The sequence below is a fragment of the Nomascus leucogenys genome, chromosome 9 (genome assembly GCF_006542625.1).
Source record: "Nomascus leucogenys isolate Asia chromosome 9, Asia_NLE_v1, whole genome shotgun sequence".
Classification (NCBI taxonomy): domain Eukaryota; kingdom Metazoa; phylum Chordata; class Mammalia; order Primates; family Hylobatidae; genus Nomascus; species Nomascus leucogenys.
In genome coordinates, this window is record NC_044389.1 from 48,781,819 (window position 1) to 48,802,843 (window position 21,025).

Below are 21,025 nucleotides of genomic sequence, written 5' to 3' on the forward strand. Positions count from 1 at the left end.
CCAGAGCTTCACTGAAGCAGCACAGTGACTGGACACAGTAGAGTCCAACAACGTTCACTCCACATGTAATTGCTGAGCTCCTTCTCTGTGCCAAGCACTGAACTAGGTTGTTATTCTTGTTCTCATTGGCTTCAAAGATCTTTAGTTTTATGAGAAAATATCTACCTGTTTCCAAATGACAACCAGGACAATGAGTGAGATGATCACAATCACCAGCAGCACCAGGACTGCAGCAGCCACCGTGAGTTCAGAACGCAGGGCTACGTGACAAGAGAGAGGGGCACAATGAAAAGTTTCCTGGCAGACATGCACAGGGACAGCAAGGTAGTGTGGCTGTGTCTGAGCCAGGAATCTCTCACTGCTGGTGGGGAAGTGTGAGGGCTGCCTGGTTCATTTTAGGGATAGACAGTACCATCTCTCAAACCATCTACACCCAGGAAACTACATCAACTCTTTCCTTATACAAGAAGGGGACAAAATTCAATCAGGAGAACTCAGTATTTTCTCCAAAGTTGCTCCAACGGTAACCTTGTGGACAGAATTTGAATAGGATAAATGCAATTGACAGATACTATATGGGCAGACACCTCTACTTCATATGCTTTATTACAAAGCTTATTTTGTAAGTTGCGTTTTGCTTATATTGCTTTTGGCTTCATCCATCTTTTAAGGAGCAATGAGACAGAAGATGCTTCTTCCCCACACTCCATCCACATACACAGACATTCAAAGTAGAGACTGTAGCTATATTATTAGACAAGCAAAATGTTGAGGGGCCTCTGCAAAAATGCAGTTTTGGATCTGAATCTAAAACAAAGTCCCAGGTAGAGGTTGCAGTGAGTCAATATTGCGCCACCGCACTCCAGCCTGGGCCACAGAGCAAAACTGTCTCAAAAAACAAAACAAAATAAAACAAAGTCCCAAATGCCTTTAAGAGCATTCATAACTGAATTTCTTCCTTAGGACCTTCATTTCTATATGACCGCTATCTGGGATTCAAAGTTCCGCCTGGGGGAGATGCAGCTCAGCTGATGAGTTGTCCTGACTGTTGAGCAACTCACTGGGAGCCACCAGCTTCAGCTCTCGGTTCTCAGCTCCAAGGAGATTCTTAGCCAGGCATCGCACCGCAATGGTCTCCTCCACTTTGGCGAAAGTCACACGGCCCTCCACGGTACTCCTGTCTCGGGGGTGGATCTCCGTGATGATATTTGAGACATTGTTGGCCAAAATCGTCCAGGAAGTTTCATTATTACATCTAGAGAGAAAAAGGGCCTAAGTATAGGGCCAATTCCTGAGAGTCATGGCAATGAGTGGAGCCACGGGAACACTCTAAGGTGGCAAGGAGTTGGGACCTTGTCTACATTTTGGGGCAATACATACTGATTTATTTTACATGCAGATGAACATTAAAACTTGTCTGCATGTGCTGAAGAGGGAATAACTCACACATGAACAACTGAAAGCTAAGTGTTTACATAGCAGGCAGAGATGAACAAGTTTAATAAAATATGACTACCATTCCCCAATCTTGAACCTATGAGCAAACTGAACAGTTCAATTTCAACCATATTTAATGATCTCAATCTCCCACCCCTTCAAAAAGGCCTGGAGCCCTCCCTTCTCAACGCCCACACTGGGAAGAGCCCCTAAGGTGTCACTAGGGTTGCAATGATCCTCAGATTGAGTTATAAGACCTAGATTCCTGCTCCACACTGGAATCTACTAGAAACTCCAGTTAACATCCAAGTCTGTCCTTAGCCCTAGGAGAAGTTAAGATGAGGAGTCTCTGTCTAGAGGAAGAAACAACTGAGGCTTCTGAACACAACCAGTTACCATGGATAAAGTGTAAACACACCGCTCATGTGCCCATTTAAGAAGGCTGAGGGCTGCGGGGAAGGAGGAGGGAATGGCGAATTAATGCACCAAACAGCAGATGGGCAGATAAGAGACTAAACAGTCATATTTATGTTTACAAGCAGTCAGACTACCAAACAAAGTTCACCAAATAAGATAGGTGAGCCAGGGTAGTAAAAATCTTCTTAGAACACTGGTTTTTAAAATTCACTTTTTTTTTTTAGATTGGAGACATTTTGAAGGTCTAATGAGAGCCCTGGACCTTCTTCTGACAGCTATTCGTGACAAAAGATACATACTCTGAAGCTATCACACCCAAAACCCTATCTTATAGTCAATAAGTAAAATGTATTTGACATCATTGTGTCAAGGGAGAAAGATTCTGACCACGAAAGAAGAAGACACATCTGTTTTCCATACTTCTTAATATCCTTGCATATCATCCACTCAATATCAGGAAGCGGCGTGCCTTCAGCTGTGCACCTCACTGTCTGTCCCCCAGTTGAGCCATGGTGATCATCGACTAAGTCCAGAATGGATGAAGGAACTGCAAGAGGCAGAAAGAAGTCAGAATGGAATAGTTCATGTCCCAGAACATGTGGGACTACAAGGTGGAATATGAGTTCACAACTCATCCATGTGGCATTCAAACCACTCTGGAGGGGCTGAAACCAGTTGTACAAGTAACACTCCAGTTTAGACAGACCCACATGGTTAGCAGCATTTTCACAGTTTTGGTGTTTTGAGATTTATCCCTGTGATGTTTTTTAACTTGGAGTGAAGAAAGTGAAAAGTCCATGGTTGTGATGCCTCACACATGTAGCCCCAGCTACTTGGGAGGCTGAGGTGGAAGAGAATCACTTGAGCCCAGGAGTTTGAGGCAAGCCTGGGCAACATGGTGAGAAGAAAAATGGGAAGGGAAGGGAAGGGGGAAGGAAGGAAGGAGAGAAAGGAAAAGAAAAGAGAGAGTGAGGGAAGAGGGAAGGAAGGAAGGAAGGAGAGAAAAGAAAAGAGAGAGTGAGGGAGGAAGGAAGGAAGGAAAGAAGAAAGGAAGGAAGGAAAGGAAAAGAGAGTGAGGGAGGAAGGAAGGAAGGAAGGAAGGAAAAAAGAAAGGAAAGGAAAAGAGAGAACAAGGGAGGGAGGGAGGAAGGGAGAGAGGAAGGGAGGGAGGAAGGAAGGAAGGAAGGAGAGAAAGGAAAAGAGAGTGAGGGAAGAGGGAAGGAAGGAGAGAAAGGAAAGGAAAAGAGAGAACAAGGGAGGGAGAGAAGAAGGAAGGAAGGAAGGAAGGGAGGGAGGGAAAGAGAGAGAGAAAGTCCCTTGGTTATTTGGCTTGAAAGGCAAGGAGGTTCTTAAAATTATATTATAGCTTAGGATTCAACTAATGGATTCAGCTAAAGTATAATCTATAGGGGGAGGGGGGAGGGGGGAGGGACAGCATTAGGAGATATACCTAATGCTAAATGACGAGTTAATGGGTGCAGCAAAACAACATGGCACATGGATACATATGTAACAAACTTGCACATTGTGCACATGTACCCTAAAACCTAAAGTATAATAATAATAAAAAAAAGTATAATCTAAAGCAGCATTTACCAAAATGCATCTGTGGTATGTTATTAGGTTTTAAAGATTATTTTCTAAATCTGTGGTCAAATAAATTAGATATGCGGTGACGCTTCTATCACAGGTTTTACTGTGAGGATCACATGAGCACACCTCAGACAGCACCTGGCACATGGCTGGGACTCCGGATAGGTGCTGAGCCTCAATGTAAACAGACTTGGGCACTCCATTCTGGTAAGGACCAATGTACAATGTCTACAAGGAAAACCTGTAGCAAAACTCTCCAGAACAATCTAAGGTCATCTGGACCAAAAAGTATCACTTCTTTCTTCTCAGATTGAGAAGCAGGTGCTAAGCAAGCTGGTGGAGGCCAGGTGCAGTGGCTAACACCTATAATCCCAGTACTTTTGAGAGGCCAAGGTGGGAAGATAGCTTGAACCCAGGAGACCAGCCTGGGCAACATGGCAAGACTCCATCTCTACAAAAATAAAGAAAGCTAGTGGAGCCTAGGGATTCCTCGCCTACTCTAGAGTAACCCAGAACCTCCCAGAAATACCTGAATTCATGAGTCCAGCAGAGGTATCCCCGATATGTGACATCTGCAGACACTGCTTCTCCCCTAAGTATTGCTTTTCTTCCATGACCTGGGAGAAAAGTGCCAGGCTTTCCTTGGAAGACACTCATCTACAGGGCTAGCATTATCTTTATATTCCCTTTACATACCTTGAGTTAACAGTTCAAAAGTATAGCTCTTCACAGCATCTTCATTTTGAGCTACAATAGTATAATGGCCACTGTCTTCTTCCTTAGCACGGATCAGCTTTAATTTGCTTCGATACCTTTTTAAAAAACAAGCAGTAGCTAAGTAAGTTCCAATTGTTTAAACAATTGTACTCTTCAATTTGTTTTATTTTTACTGTAAAAAGTAAAGTCATCTTTTTTTTCTTGTCCATATCGTCTCTTCTGGAATTCTCAATATACAGTGCACACACTGAACGTCTGGATCATACACACAATTCTTACAAGAGAAAACCAGACATTCAGAGATGAGCAATGGCCCTCTCCAAGAGCTATCAGTTCAGCCAGGGCCTGACTTCTGAATGAATAAACACAGCCTACCAGCTTTTCTTTAAAAAAATAAAAAATGAAAACCTTTGACTTTTACCTTTTTTAAAAAATACTTGCTTCCCCTAGGTAGCCATCATTTAGGTGGTTCAGCCAAACAATGGAATACCATTGGAGGATAGAATGAGGACACTTTCTACGTATTGGTATGTAGCAGTCCGCAGGATATGACATTCCTACTTGCTTGTATTTTGCTTAAAGAAACTCTGGAAGGTTTCATAAGAACCTAATGAAACTAATAAAGATGTTTCCCTGTGGGGAGGTGGGGAGAACTGGGCAGTTGGGGACAGGAGTACAGTGAGGCTTCTTACAATGCATTCTCTTTTTGTTTGATTAGTTTTCAAGCATGGGATTCTATCACCTATTAAAAAAAAGTTATAGGCTGGCTGTGATGACTCACACCTGTAATCCCAGCACTTTCGGAGGCCAAGGTGGGTGAATCACTTGAGGTCAGGAGTTCGAGACCAGCCTGACCAACATGGTGAAACCCCCATCTCTACTAAAAATACAAAAAAAAAAAAAGTATCCAGGCATGGTGGCACACGCCTGTAATCCCAGATACTCAGGAGGCTGAGGCTGAAGAATCGCTTGAACCCAGGAGGCAGAGGTTGCAGTGAGCCGTGATCATACCGCTGCACTCCAGCCTGGGCGACAGAGCAAGACTCCATCTCAAAAAAAAAAAGTTAGAAAAAATATGCCTCTTCAAACTTCATTAAAGAGAAGCTTCCCCAAAAATATTTTACATGGATTATAAATGACATCTGGTTGTGTGTGTGTGTGTGTGTGTGCATGTATGTGCATAAATATAGTATGTGCCCATTTGATTGCCCTTTATAAATCATCACAGTGTGAAAAAGCAACTGGAATGGAGAAGAAAAGCACTGGTCATGGAGTGAGAAGATCTCGGGCATTATTACAATTCTCCATGCCTCAGTTTCCTTGTGTGTAAAATGTGATAATTGTACGCATAGCACAGAGTCATTGTGAGAGTTTATTAAAGGAGATTGTATGTGTGAAAGCATTTCATAGGCTCCAAACACTTTGCAAATGCTGGGGCACTCAGACCTATGAAGAGAGCAGGCTGGACCATACTGGGTGTGCCCCAGGACTGCATTTCCTTAGAGAGTCCCCTGGGGCACATTGGAATGCTGATTACCAAATTATCCTCTGCTGTTTGTTGTCTACTCTTCTTCGGCCAAGAAAACCAGTGGGTACACTAGTTTTAAGCTCCAGGAAGCCAGATCCCCCATCTACCATGTTCATCTTTGTATTCACTGGCTCCTAACAGGAACTAAAAAATACACGTTGAAGGATCCCTGAATCACTAAAAGGAAAAGGCAGCTTTCCAGAACCACTCAGTTGGAGAGCCTGTCCTGTCATTGCTGTGGATTATGGCTTGCAGACAGTGCTCACACACGTGTTGGAGGTGTTGGCTGTACCAGGGTTGCCCTATTCTTCTCTGGCTGCACAGCCTCATGGAAGTTCCTTGTGGAAAGCTGCCCTCCTTGTTGTACACCTTCATTTTGTGTCAACAGAAAGCCTTCCAGATTCAGTATCCCACTTCATTTTTCCTTTACTATTCTATAGGGGTTGTAAAATTCCATTTTCTCAGACACTGCTTCTCAATTACATGTGGAATTTAGCTCAGAAAGAAGAAAGCAAATCCTGAGGCGAACTGAACTGATGAGAAAGGCTCTGTTCATCCTCCTCCTGAAGGCTTGAAATACAGGACTGACTTTGTCTTTCTGAGATGATTTCTGACAAAAGTATAGGGCTGGTTAGCTGGGTGCTGCGAGATGTACCTTCTGACTCTTGGGTTCTAATCGCAGCTTAAAACCTCAAGAGGCCTCATGATATCATCTGATCCAATTCCTTGCCTTGAAGGACATAAGGTATTCTTTATCCTACATTGTAGATGAGGAAACTGTGGCTGAGGGGTGACTCACTCAAAACTCCACCACCAGTTAAGAGATGAGAGCAATCTACCATTCTGATTAAAAGGTAGGGATCCAAGCAACTCACTGCACATGTCTCTCCTGATTAAAGTTAGCCAGGCTCTACTCTTCTTTCCTGTGGAGTCCTCAATTAGGGCAAATGGGTTCCAGATTAAGCCTATGATGTTAACTTTCATGTAAGGTGATGTGATAACTGCCTCATGGGTGTAATCACCGTACATGTCTACTTGCAATATGGATGATGAACATCAGGGAATATATTCAATCTATTCAATCCTGGTGAGTCCAATTTTACTTCCTTTCTTCCATCCTAGCTGAATCCAGTGACCTGTCTTTCCCCAGGGGCCAGAGCTTTTAGTTCTTTCTTCTCATCTTCTCATTAAATACTTACCAGCATACTAATACCACATTGCAATGTTATCATTAAAGGGATGTGATTTCAAGCATCTCTTAACTCAGATTGTTACATTTTCTAGACTGACTTTGGGTCTGGGTTGTAAGACACACACAAACCTCAGTCCGCCTCTGATGCACACTAAAAAAAAGGCATACTTGGGCAGAGAGTTTCTTTACCTTATTTCCTGAATCTTTTCCACGTCAGTGGTGATCTCAGTGAGATTTTCAATCAGAGTCAGATTGTTTTTCAGCCAGGATATCCTGGGAGGTGGGTAGGCCTGCACCTCTACAACAAAATGTTTGACTTCATGCAGGTTGACAGCTTCCAACTGGCTGAAGGTAGGTTTGATTTCAATGAACCCTTTCTCTGTACAGGGAAGAGTTTCCATTAAATAATGATTACCACATATGGATCCCGAGCAGCATGGACGACTGACATTTTAGAAAGCAGAATGTACCATGGACAGAAATAGTGACTTTCTTCATTTCTTTGACCTCCCTGGTAGCCTGGCGGGCAGCACATTCGTAATCTCCACTGTCTTTCACCGTGGCCTCGGGGACCGTCAAAGTGTACACCAATTTGATGGATGGGACTTTGATTTCTTCCAGCATTGTGATGCCTTTGCCTTTCTACAGCAAAAGGGGAAGAAAACCAACTTTTAAAAAGCTCGCTCCTAGGAGTGAACTCTAAGGTAAACTATGGACTCTGGGTGACATGGATGTGTCAATGGAGGTTCATCAGTTATAACAACTGGATGGCAGGGATGTTGACAAGGGGGGAGGCTACGCATGTGTGGGTGTAGGGAACACATGGGAAATCTCTGTACCTCTCACTCAATTTTGCTGTAAACCTAAAACTGCTCTAAAAGATAAAACCTAAAGAAGAAAAGCTAGCTGCTTAGAAAATCATGAGATTTTTTATTTTGTTTTTAATTTTTTTAGAGACAGAATCCCACTCTGCTGCCCAGGCTGGAGTGCAGTGGCACAATCACGGCTCACTGCAGCCCCAACCTCCTGGCCTGAAGCGATCCTCCAACCTCAGTCTCCTGAGTAGCTGGGGCTACAGGCTCATGCCACCACACCTGGCTAGGTTTTAAAAATTTTTTGTAGAGACGGAGTCTCAATACATTGCCCAGGCTGATCTCAAACTCCTGGCCTCAAGTGACTCTCCTGCCTCAGCCTCCCAAAGTATTGGGATTACAGGCATGAGCCACCACACCCAGGCCATTTTTTAAAAGGACAGTTAATGACAATATAAAGTGTTTGTGCTATACTGCTGTTTAAAGAATAACACCTATTAATTGTTCAATATTTATCTATGGATAAGAAATACTTAAGAGCTTTATTTCAGTCAAGCTCAGAGGCTCACATGTGTAATCCTAACACTTTGAAAGGCCAAGGCGGGAGGATCACTTAAGCCCAGGAGTTCGAGACCAGCCTGGGCAATGCAGTGAGACCCTCATCTCTACAACAAAAGAAAAAAAAAGAAAGAAAGAAATACAAATGAAAAATAAAAGCTTTATTTCCCTAAAATATAAACAGGATGCTCTGGGAAGTAGCCTTTCCTTTGTCTCTCCATTTTTTACAAAGTTTCTGCAATAAACCTGCATTACTTTTATAATTGGAAAAAACATACTGTATGAAACAATACTTTGATTATATATTTGTAAGCCAAATAGCATGTACTTTGGTTTGGAAAAAAAAATTGCTGTCTCCTATAAATAAAAAGCAGTGTTTATGTGTTAAGGATTAAAGTCAGTCAAGTATGAACAGAAGAACCAAATCACTTCATATTTCAGGGAAGATGTACATTTGTTGGACTGTAAATGTCCCTTCACTGTGTGAAGTTTGTGAGGCAATAGTGAAAATGCCCAACTTCCAATCAGATGCCCCAGGACAAATGAAAAGCAGCGGCAAATGCACGGGAGAGAGAAACGGATAAAAGAGGGGAGATCAATGGATAGAAGGACAGAAAGCTGCCAAATGCCTAAAAGAACAGGGAGCAGAAATTTACAAGTCAGGAGTGGAGGGAAGAAATATATATATATATCGTTTTTGTTCTCCATAAGAATATTAGTCATTCCTACATTTGGGCATTCATAGCCTCTTTCACATGGCTGTCTTACACACTTAGTGACAACGCATTAGAATGACTGAGACTCTGTGTAAATCTCCAGTGACCAAGAGGCAGCATGGTGGCTCCCCTTCCCCACTTCCATCTCCCCTCTTCCCTTCTTCCTGCAATACTGAACCAGCTTCTGGTACAGTGGTGCTTGGGATTGAGCAAACTTCATTAAACCTTTGCTGAATGATTACATGATAACTGTTCACCGAAGGTGAGCCATGCAAAGGTCAGGCACATAGGAGGCGGAACAGGAAGACACATTGTCCTGGGTGCCAACAAAGCAGAAGAGGAAGGGGTGCGGGCAATCAACACTATCAGATGAATCAAACCAGGGCACAGAAGCCAAGACAATAAGAATCAATCACTGTCTCCGCAATAGTAAAATCCAGTGGTTTTTTTGCTCTTCTAATTTTTCGGTTGATATCTCGTAACCAGAGAACCTTCCTTTCTGTCTGACTTCTGAAAAAGAAGGCTTACTGCACACTCTTTATGTATTCTGAAGGGCCTGGTCCAGGAACTATCATTTCAAACTCTCCCATTGATCAAGGAGCCCTAAAGGCCATTTAATCAAATGTGTTCATCACAGAGGTGGGAAGCTAATGTCTAGAGAAACTCAGTGATGTGCCCATCAGTGACAGACGGAGCTCAAATGCAGGTCTTCTGAGCCCTGCTGCTCTGCTCCAAGCCATTGCACGTTTTGAGGGTACCTACCACTTCTCCAGGGTACGTCCATTGAAGGTCAACCACCTCATTGTTGAAAACAGCACAGGTGACCACAATCGTTTCCCCTGACTTATACACGGTTTTAAGAGCTTCCATTTCTAGATCCAGCTCTGATGTTGCTATAAAAAAGAGCAAATACAAGGGCCTAAAAATCCATAGGATAGCCAGGATCTTATAAAGTTTGGGTGTTGTTATTTTTTTTTTAAGAAAACCCTGAAAAATAATTTGCAAACCAGTTTGATCAAGATAAAATTTGGAAAATCTCACAAGACTTGATTGTGAGATGGTGTACAACAATTAGGTGTATAGTTATAATACAGAATTACAAAATAATAACAATAAAAATAAATTCCAATCAAACAGAACACCACATTCCTCAGCAGTGGGTTAGTTATGTTTATACTCGTCTGCGATCACCTTGACTAATAAATTTATTCATTTAATCAACCAACCTTTGCTGATCCACACCGCTCTAGACACTTTGTTTCTATCCAATTGTTTCTTCTCTTCTTCTCTTCCACTCTGCTCCTCAGTTATTCTCAGTACTTTCCCAGAACCTAGCACAGTGCCTGGCACAAAATTAGCTGTGCTCTGATTTTAAAACAGTGTACTCCTGCTGCTACCCATTCCTCCACGTAGAATAGTGTTCAGGAAATATCTGTTGACCTCAGCATGTATTATACTTCCCCAAGCGTACTAACTGCAGACATCAAAGGGTTGAAGTCTAAACTACTTTCTTCAAATCACTTTTCTCAAGTTACTAAAATTAATCTAGGCATCTAACCCCCTGGGTGTATGTTTGTTTTTAGGGCCGCCATAGTCAGGAATGTGAATGAAAGTAAGAGGCTTATGTAAGAAAAGAATTCCTTACAGTATTTTGAAGTCAACTGATGAAACATGAAATCTTGCGTGGGTAATCAAGCTTTGGCCTTTAGTAAATTTTAAGCTTATTATTATAGCCACAGAGGTCACCCTGACATTGTATTAGCTGGGGTCCTAAATCCCCAAATCAGAATTTAGGATCACCAGTGATGATGATTTAAAAAAAAAAATCCTACATGCACCTGATGATTTTGCCTGTTACTCTTATTTAAAGAAGGAAGGAGAGGATACAAGTACCTTTTAAAGCATAAACGTTAAATGCGATGGTCTGGAACTTCTTTCCTTTGACGATGGCCTCACAGGTATAGGGCCCTACAGTGAATGTCCCATTAAAGCCCTGTCTGCTGTTGTAGGAGGCAGGTACCACCCCCTCACTGTTGCGTAAGGTTACAGGGGTCTCGGGATCAGTTGTGCGACAAGGTATGATGGCAGAATCATCGTCCTCCACGATGACTAAATAATCCGTCATTCCTAGAGGTACGAAGGCTACATCTGGGTCTGTGGTTTAAAAAAGAATGAAGACTCTATTAGACATTAATTTCACCTTTACACATAAATCCAGAAAAACTATCCCACTGGCATTATTGATATTAGGTATGAGGTTCACCTTTACACATATATCCAGAAGAATTGCCCCACTGGCATTAGTTATCATGACAGCTACAAAGTGATTTTTAAGTATGAATAATACCAAATTGCATGTCTCCTGACGGATAATACTGATGGTAAATATCAATACTGGACAGGAGTTGTGGCTCATGCCTGTAATCCCAGCACTTTGGGAAGCCAAGGTGGGAGGGTTGCTTGTGTTCAGGAGTTTGAGACCACCCTGGGCAACACAGAGAGACCCTATCTCTACAAATAAATAAATAAACACTAACCAGGAATCTAAATCAAAATTTAAACAACTAAAAACAAAAATGAACAATAAAATAATAGAATCCAACTCTGTTTAAAACAGGAAAAAATATTTCTAGTTTTATTATGAAATGCTTTTAAAAACTCATCACCTATAGTCAGTACGATTGAAAAGTAGCACAGAAATCTGTTTATTAAAAAGTAATCCTTTGAGAAATACAAAAAATTTAAAGAAGGAGAAGGAGCCTGAGAATTTCCTTTCCAAAAGAAAAACAGCTACTTAAGCTACGGTGGTGGTAAGAAGTTCTAACAGTCTCAAACATCAGTTGCAGAAAGGGCCCCTAAATCTCCATTATTGTGAATAAAAAGATCTCTGTCAGACAGTGATGCAGGGGCTACTTGGATGGCGTCTGTGCTGGAACAAGAAGAATTTTTGGACAATCTTACACGGATTAACACTTCAGGGACTCGTGTGCCTTTAACACATTCACGTTCCTACCATTCTCTTCACAGCAGGGGAAAATCCCTCCACACCTAGAGGATTTTCCTGAAGGAATCTAAGTGTGAATGAAGTTGGAGTGACATTCTAAATACCTTCCCCTTTCAAAACAAAGTTTTTGTTTTTTTTTAATTGTTAAGGAGGAAGGTTCATATGAATAAGAGTATCATGAAAGAAGTAAAGAGGGTCTAGATCCCTGGGGACACCCGTAGTTATAGAGGGTAGGAAGAGAAGCCCATTGAAAACTGAAAAAGAAAAGGCAGAAAGGTAGGAAGACACACCTATGCCAAAGCAGCAAGGATGGCAAGAATCGTAAACGGTTATGTTTTGTTCTAAAACCAAGGATTCTAGCCATAGTCCTTTTTCATTTACCCAACTGCATACTGAAATTGCCATCACTTGTGCTCGAGCCTTTTGTCCTTTTAATTAAAATGCAGGAGTAGGCCAGGCCCAGTGGCTCATGCCTGTAATCCCAGAACTTTGGGAGGCTGAGGTGGGTGTGGATCACTTGAGCCCAGGAGTTTGAGACCAGCCTGGGCAACACAGTGGAACCCCATCTCTACAAAAGTAAAAATAAAAATTCAGGCACAGTGGCTCATGCCTGTAACCCCAGCATTTTGGGAGGCCAGAGCAGGCAGATCACTTAAGGTCAGGAGTTCAAGACCAGCCTGGTCAATATGGTGACACCCCTGTCTCAACTAATATAAAAATTAGCTGGGCGTGGTGGTGCATGCCTGTAATCCCAACTACTGGGGAGGCTGAAGTGGGAGGATCGCTTGAACCAGGTGAGTTGAGATTGCAGTAAGCTATGATGATCATGCCACTGCATTCCAGCCTGGGCAACAGAGTGAGACCCTGTTACAAAAAAAAAAAAAAAAAAAAGGAAAAAAATATATATATGCAACTTTTTTAAAAAGGAAAAAGAAAATTCCTTCCAAATCTCTGAGAATAAATGTATGTTGATAGTGAATCTGAAAAATCGAGTGTTTATTTTGAAGATATTATAATGAACTATCAGCAACTCCAAGACAGGGCTTACCTATTAATTTTTGTGTACTCAACACTTAGCCCAGTGCTGGACACACTGTGAGTATGTGTGCAACTTGAATGAACTGAATAGAGATGAGTATATTTCAGATTGTTTATACAGTATCAGTACAGGACATGTCATAACAAAGATGACTTTCCAAACTTAATACAGCTCTGAAATGCTAACAATGAATATTTCTTGATAATATTACAAATGATTTTTGTGTGTGTTTGCTTACATTTTTCAAACTTCCCGCAATAAATATTATTTATATATATGTTTAAAACCTTAGTACATTTAACAGGAGAGACAGGAAGAGAAGAAGCTTGATCCTGGGGACCCAGCCAACTCACCTGGCACATAGATGTAAATGTGCCTGCCTTCAAGCTCATTCTCTTCTGTCTGAGTGTGGTTGTAATAACAAGTGTACAACCCTGTGTGGGCCGCCGAGGCACTGCTCACTTCCAAGACCGTCACAAAAAGGCCACTGTTGTTTTCTTCATTTCTGATTTCCACATCGGAGTTCTCTTCTTCAGACATGGGGTACTGCCAGCTCACTTCACTCTCCCCAAAGCATCTCAGAGAAAAGGATGAATTCAGCTGCACGACCTTTTCATTTTCATTTGGAAGGATAGAGGGTAATGAAAGCTGGCAGAGGATTAGGCTCAGCCCTGCAAAAGGAAGCACGCTCTGAATAGGATGCAGTCAGAAAGGACAGTCTCATCCCGATAACTGAGAGAAGCAACAGTAGCAGCTTAGATGAACAATGACCATTTCTACACAAAAATCCGTTAGCCTGGATGCCCATGAAAGGTCCCCCATTATGACAGCCACTGCATCTGCTGAGAGCAGCAAATGTTCCAAATAGCTCCACCAAGCCCCACTAGATTCACCCCTCCAAACACTCAAATAGACAGAGGATGTCTGATTCCAATTCCATATTTCGGACTCTTATGTGTAACCATAAAATATCCCAAGATGGCATGAGCTCAAGCACATATGGGTTCTTTATGGTTCACAGTCACTGCAAAGGTTTCCTTTATTTAAAATGAGATGAGGCTGGGGCGCAGAGGCTCATATCTATAATCCCAGCACTTTGTGAGGTGGAAGTGGGAGGATCGCTTGAGCTCAGGAGTTCAAGACCAGCCTGGGCAACATAGTGAGACCTAGTCTCCACAAAAAATAAAAAAATAAAACAATTAGCCAGGCGTGCTGGTGTACACCTGTAGTCCTAGCTACTCCAGAGGCTGAGGTGGGAGGATCACTGGTGCCCAGGAGATTGAGGCTGCTGTGAGCCTCTGCATTCCAGCCTGGGCAACAGAGCGAGAGACTCTGTCTCAAAAAAAAAAAAAAAAAAAAAAAATACCCACATGGAATGAGAATGGAGGCAAGAACACGGACTGAAAAAACACAAAGCACATCTGTGCTCAGGAATTCCACATCTTCCATTTCTTATGGCCCTCGGGCATGCCGTCTCTCCCTCATGACTTCCAGGGCCAAAGCAGGATGATGTGGATTTATTTATTTATTGATTTATTTTAATGAGATGGAGTATTGCTCTGTCACCCAGGCTGGAGTGCAATGGTGCCAGATGATATGGATTTTAATTCACAATTGGTAAGTAAAACCCAAGAGTGAAAACTCTAAGTTCATCTTTGAAGCTCAAATTTCAGTCTCGTTTATTTAGACTGAAATTGCACTTACTTCTTTTGAAATAGAGTAAGTGCAATGCAGCAAAGGAACTGAAGGTTTGTGGTCATTCTGGATAACGTCCTGTAGTTTTCTATTTCTTTTCACTCTTTTGGACTGTGTAAGCAGAGTACAGATAATAAACCCATGCAGCACAGAACTTGGAAAACAAGAAACCCAAGACTGATAGAAGAGATATTATGACTTAATTATTAATTAATGATTTGTAATCTCCCTTGGAACCTGGTGTGAGACTCCCACCCAACTTCAATATATGACCACTATAATTCCTAAAGCTTGTTAAGATAGGATTTGTAAGTACATCTGGATCACCTACTACTCTGTAGATGGGGTATACTTAGTGGAGCTTAGAACTGTTGAATCTCTGGTCTTGCTCAATTCTACCACATCCAAATGGGTAAGACAAAGACACTAATGGGCTGAGCTAACTCCTCAGAACAGAAGAACACTGGTTTCATGGCGAACATCTGCAGTGCATAAATATCTGGAGGAAAACTAAGACAGTCCAATACACACTTCAACAAATTACCCCAATGACCCTTTTGGTGGGAAAGTTTTAAAGATTTTCCAAGAGCCAAACATTCATCTATCAATTTGATTCCTAGAGAAGATAAAGGTGACTCTGAGATTTGGAAGCAATGTAAGCATCTTTCATCAAGAGAGTTATGATTTAAGACAAGTATGATTTCTTGGGCAGGAATTTTCTATTATTTATTTCCTTTGAACATTTTTTTTTTAAGTGAGGTCTTGCTATGTTGCCCAGGCTGGAGTGTGGTGGCTAGTCACAGGCATAATCACAGTGCACTGCAACCTTGAACTCCTGGCCTTGGATCCTCCCACCTCAGCTGCTCAAGGAGCTGGGACAATAGATGTGCCACCTCCCACAGCTGACCATTCCTGAATTTATCTAATCCAGCTCTAATAGAAGCCTTGTCCTGGGAAAAGGAAGAGAGTAATAAGTAAATTTAGACATTATTACTAACAACATTTCAATGCCAACATTATATATGTACTAAAACTGCCGCTGGAGAGCATTCCCTTTGAAATGGAGTTAAGTGCAATACAGCAACGGGAACTGAAGGTTTGTGGTCATTCTGGATAACGTCCTACAGTTTTCTATTTCTTTTCACTCTTTTGGACTGTGTATGCAGAGTACTGGTAATAAACCCATGCAGCACAAAGCTTAGAAAACCAGACACCCAAACAAGGAACTCAGAGAGGACTGGGCTCCGTACCTGTGAGAAGACAGCCTAAGACCAGGAACGCCGGATGGGAAGTCCCCATAGCTCTGGGAAACTAGAAAAGTCAAAAGTCAACAGAAACATCATTAGCAAATAGAAACAACTCTGGAGGCTAGTTCTCTTTGTGTTTTGCACAATAGAAAATATTAACAGCATCACTTTAGTCAAACATGTCCCAGGTTAAAATTGAAGGTTCAAACAGTAAGACGCCTGAAAGATGAAAGAATCAATGGGGGCCGGGCGTGGTGGCTCACGCTTCTAATCCCAGCACTTTGGGAGGCCGAGGCGGGCGGATCACGAGGTCAGGAGATCGAGACCACGGTGAAACCCCGTCTCTACTAAAAATACAAAAAATTAGCCGGGCGTGGTGGCGGGCGCCTGTAGTCCCAGCTACTCGGAGAGGCTGAGGCAGGAGAATGGCGGGAACCCGGGAGGCGGAGCTTGCAGTGAGCCGAGATTACGCCACTGCACTCCAGCCTGGGCGACAGAGCGAGACTCCGTCTCAAAAAAAAAAAAAGAATCAATGGGGCCCCAAGATCATGGCGGGAGCTGCCTGAAGCCAAAACCTTCTGTGATTGCACGCAGGTTTCAATGGTCCTTTAAACCATTTATATTAAGAATTCAAACAACAAAGAAATAAATAAATATATATATATTTTCTCAGCTTCCAAACTTGAGCTGATTTTCATGTTTCAATTAATAAAGAGGTCACACCCTCTACAACTTTTAGAAAAGTTGCTTAGGTTGGAGTAAATACCTTAATATGTAAGTGCCATTTTGACCTAGAATTTCTGAAACTTCCAACAATGGATGTCATTTACAAGAGGGCTTTGTGATACTGAGGCACATACCAGGCTCAGACCTGGGCACCCAGCCCGGGTTCTCGCAGGAACCCTTGGAGAACCTGCTGGATCCCAAGCCAGGCTAACCAGGGCACGGAAAACCAGGCACAGGCATGAAAGGAGGAGCAATAGAGAAAGTGAAGAAGAGAGAGAAAGTGGGAGAGATAAGTGTGACTAAATTCCTGTGCAGGGGGTAGCAGCGATGCAGTAGACTCTAGGATAAAATTAGAAGGAGGCTGATCGTTCATTTTCATGTTAAAGTAAAAGCACCCGTGCAAACCAAGTTCAAGAACTTTCTAATTTTCTACAGCCAAATCTGGGAATGAAGAAGTAGAGAAAGAGATGGAAATTAAGTAAGACACAAATAAGGCAAAAAGTGGGCAAAAAGAAAGGAGGGAAGGGAAAAGAAAATTAAAAGAGAGAAAGAAATTAAAAGGGGGCCCCTGTTTCTCTGGGGTAAAACCACTGAAGGGACTATTCTGGCAAACTGTGAAAAGACCTCTCTTCTTTTTCTCTTCCCCATTCACTTTATTTTATCTCCCCCCTCATTTCTCCCTTGAAGTCACTGATAGTGGTCACTGGTGAAGTCAGTGAGAAGGAACTGTGAATGAACTTGTAGGTGCTAGGGCCAGTAAGTACCCAGGTATTGACTCAAGAAGCCACGCTGAGGGGCCTGGGCAGAGCCCCCAGTTTTAACATAACCCCCCAAAAATCACCACGTTAGTCTTGGCTTGGGATGCACCGGATCCCTAAGTTGCTCCTAATGTCACAGGGTGAATCCCAAAATTGGAGACCACCATGGGAGGCCACCTGGGTTCTTGACTTTACCCAAGAAGGAATTCAAGCAAATTTATTAAGAAAGTAAAGGAATAAAAAAGAGTGGCTACTCCATAGGCAGAACAGCTATGCTGCTTAACTGAGTATACTTATGGTTATTTCTTGATTATATGCTAAACAAAGAGTGCATTATTCATGATTTTCCCAGAAACAGGCAGGAAATTCCCAGAACTGAAGGTTCCTTCCTTTTTCCACCATATAGGATAACTTCCTGTCATTAATACAACATTTGCAAACTATCATGGTGCTGGTGGTATCTTTTAGCATCTAATGCATTATAATTAGCATATAATGGGTAGTGAGGATGACCAGAGGTCACTTTCATCACCATCTTGGTTTTGGTGGGTTTGGGCTTCCTTCTTCATTGCATCCTGGGTTTTTGGGGTTTTTAAATTTATGAAACAGGGTCTTGCACTGTTGCCCAGGCTGGAGTGTACTGGCACAATCATAGTTCATTGTATCCTTGAACTCCTGGGCTCAAGCAATCCTCCCACCTGAGCTGACCCCCACGCCCAGCCCAAAAGCTGGGACTACAGGCCTGCACCACCACACTCAGCTCATTTTTAAAAAATTATTTGTAGAGATGAGGTCTCACTGTGTTGTCCAGGCTAGTCTTGAACTCCTAAGCTTAAGCAATCCTCCTGCCTTGGCTTCCCAAAGTGCTGGGATTACAGGCATAAGGCACCACACCCGGCCCGCATCCTGGGGTCTTTATCACCCATATCTTGTGAAACTACCACACCCAGCTCATTTTTTAAAAATTATTTGTAGGCCGGGCGCGGTGGCTCACGCTTGTAATCCCAGCACTTTGGGAGGCCGAGGTGGGCGAATCACGAGGTCAGGAGATCGAGACCACGGTGAAACCCCGTCTCTACTAAAAATATAAAAAAAAAATTAGCCGGGCGTGGTGGCGGGCGCCTGTAGTCCCAGCTACTCGGAGAGGCTGAGGCAGGAGAATGGCGTGAACCCGGGAGGCGGAGCTTGCAGTGAGCCGAGATTGCGCCACTGCACTCCAGCCTGGGCGACAGAGCGAGACTCCGTCTCAAAAAAAAAAAAAAAAAAAAAAAATTAGCCGGGCGTGGTGGGGGGTGCCTGTAGTCCCAGCTACTCGCAGAGGCTGAGGTAGGAGAATGGCGTGAACCCAGGAGGCAGAGCTTGCAGTGAGCCGAGATTGCGCCACTGCACTCCAGCCTAGGCAACAGAGCGAGACTCTGTCTCAAAAAAAAAAAAAAAATAAAAAAAATTATTTGTAAGGAGAATCGCTTGAACCAGGGAGACAGAGGCTGCAGTGAGCCGAGATTATGCCATTGCACTCCAGTCTGGGTGACAGACTGAGACTCCATCTCAAAAAAAAGAAAAAAATTATTTGTAGAAGCTGGGCACGGTGGCTTACGCCTGTAATCCCACCACTTTGGGAGGCCAAGGCGGGCGGATCACCTGAGGTCAGGAGTTCGAGACCAGCCTGGCCAACATGGTGAAACCCCATCTCTACTAAAAATACAAAAAAATTAGCCGGGCATGGTGGTGTGCACCTGTAATTCCAGCTACTCAGGAGGCTGAGACAGGAGAATCACTTGAACCCACGAGGTGGAGGTTCAAGCCAAGATCGTACCACTGCACTCCAGCCTGGGCAACAGAGCAAGACTCCATCACAAAAAATAAAATAAAATAAAATAAAATAAAAATTATTTGTAGACATGAGGTCTCACTATGTTGCCCAAGCTGGTGTTGAACTCCTAGGATTAAGCAATCCTCCTGCTTTGGCTTCCCAAAGTACTGGGATTACAGGCATATGGCACCACACCCAGCCTGCATCCTGGGGTCTTTATGACCTGTATCTTGTGAAACCATTCCTACCCAACTCCTATCTCATCCTGTGACTACAAATGCCTAACCTCCCGGGAATGCAGCCCAGCAGGCCTCATCCTCTTCTTACCTAGCCCATTTTCAAGATGAAGTCACTCTGGTTTGACATCCTCTGATGCTAACTCATGCAATGGAGTGGGCCTAATAGGACTCAATTTGTTCCATCACTGACTTTGGAAGCTAAAATATGTATACATAATTACTGAATAAACTGTTTGTTGTTGTTGTTGTTGTTGTTTTAAAAAAAAAAAAAAGGAGGGAAGGGTGCAGTGGCTCACGCCTGTAATCTCAGCACTTTGGGAAGCCGAGGCAGGCAGATCACGAGGTCAGGAGATCGAGACCATCCTGGCTAACACGGTGAAACCCTGTCTCTACTAAAAATACAAAAAATTAGCCAGGCGTGGTGGCGGGCACCTGTAGTCCCTGCTACTCGGGAGGCTGAGGCAGGAGAATGGCATGAACCCAGGAGGTGGAGCTTGCAGTGAGCCAAGATTGTGCCACTGCACTCCAGCCTGAGCGACAGAGTGAGACTCCGTCTCAAAAAAAAAAAGGGGGAGAAATTCAGTGTTTTCATGTATTCCTGTATTTAGCCTGAGTTGGGTTTGGGTTGGTTAGACAGGATCCAGTAGATAATAGCCTAATTTGGTGGTGCTTGATCATGTATTTTGCTCTAAGGCGGCCTACATTACAGGAATCAGAATTCTGCTTTATTGAATGCCACCAGGAAAATGGGAGAGGAAGAAAACACAGAATGAAAGGTAGCAAGCTTCTAATGGGAAAGGGGGGTGGAGTAGATAGAAAAAAAAAGAAATCATTATTTACTAAGCCAAAGTTTGCATGTGCATGCTGTGTTTCTAAAGAATAACCCTGTGGTTACTTAGAGTTGATTTTAAGAAGGGGTAGTTGAGGCTGAGAGAGGTTTTGCAAATGACCCAAGGTCACACAGCTGGTGTCAGAGCCAAAATTCTAATACAAGGCCTGTGTGATGCAAAAGCTGTGCCCTCTCCACTTCACCACATGGTCTCTCTCAAGGGAAGGTCAGTGTTTTAGCCATGTCGCGCCCCCATGCCTGTCCGTTCCCCACAATTTCCTAGAGCAAATTGCACACACCTCCCTCCCATTTTCCTTCTCTGCTCCTCATAGCAGGAGAAGGACAATTACAGTGCTATGAACCCAAATGCAATTCACACAATGCTGGCTGGCTGATCGCTTCTGAGGAGCCTGGCATGTGCCTGGGATGCAGGGCTGGTGTTAGGCACAGTGGGATCCAGAGCCAGGCTGGCCAGCCTGATTTACCACAATTAGCAGTAACGCTTGTGTGCTTGTACATGTAAATATCAGCCTCCCACTGACAATCCACTCAGCAAACTTCAAAGGAGACCTCCAGAGCCAGCTTGATGTCATAGTGGCTTTTATCACATTTAGATCCCGTATTTCTTTGGCAAGGCTTGCCAATGATGCATCTTTAAAGCATTCTCGAGCTTAAAAGAAGGGCTCACTGCTTTTCCTGCAAAAC

The 21,025-nt window shown here is 43.1% G+C and overlaps 1 protein-coding gene across 2 annotated transcripts in view; it reads right to left on the bottom strand.

Annotated features, from left to right (window-relative positions):
* PDGFRA (platelet derived growth factor receptor alpha) overlaps positions 1-21,025 on the bottom strand; it is a 65,084-nt gene that overhangs the window by 23,730 nt on the left and 20,329 nt on the right. For both annotated transcript variants that reach the window (XM_030818929.1, XM_030818930.1), the window contains exons 2-11: positions 15,959-16,019; positions 13,367-13,684; positions 10,864-11,124; positions 9,733-9,863; positions 7,355-7,526; positions 7,074-7,263; positions 4,144-4,259; positions 2,275-2,401; positions 1,062-1,255; positions 166-260 (exon numbers count right to left, since the gene is read on the bottom strand). In XM_030818929.1, the coding sequence (XP_030674789.1) occupies positions 166-260; positions 1,062-1,255; positions 2,275-2,401; positions 4,144-4,259; positions 7,074-7,263; positions 7,355-7,526; positions 9,733-9,863; positions 10,864-11,124; positions 13,367-13,684; positions 15,959-16,007 (1,653 nt within the window). In that variant the 5' untranslated portion in view covers positions 16,008-16,019. The remainder of the gene's footprint in view (positions 1-165; positions 261-1,061; positions 1,256-2,274; positions 2,402-4,143; positions 4,260-7,073; positions 7,264-7,354; positions 7,527-9,732; positions 9,864-10,863; positions 11,125-13,366; positions 13,685-15,958; positions 16,020-21,025) is intronic.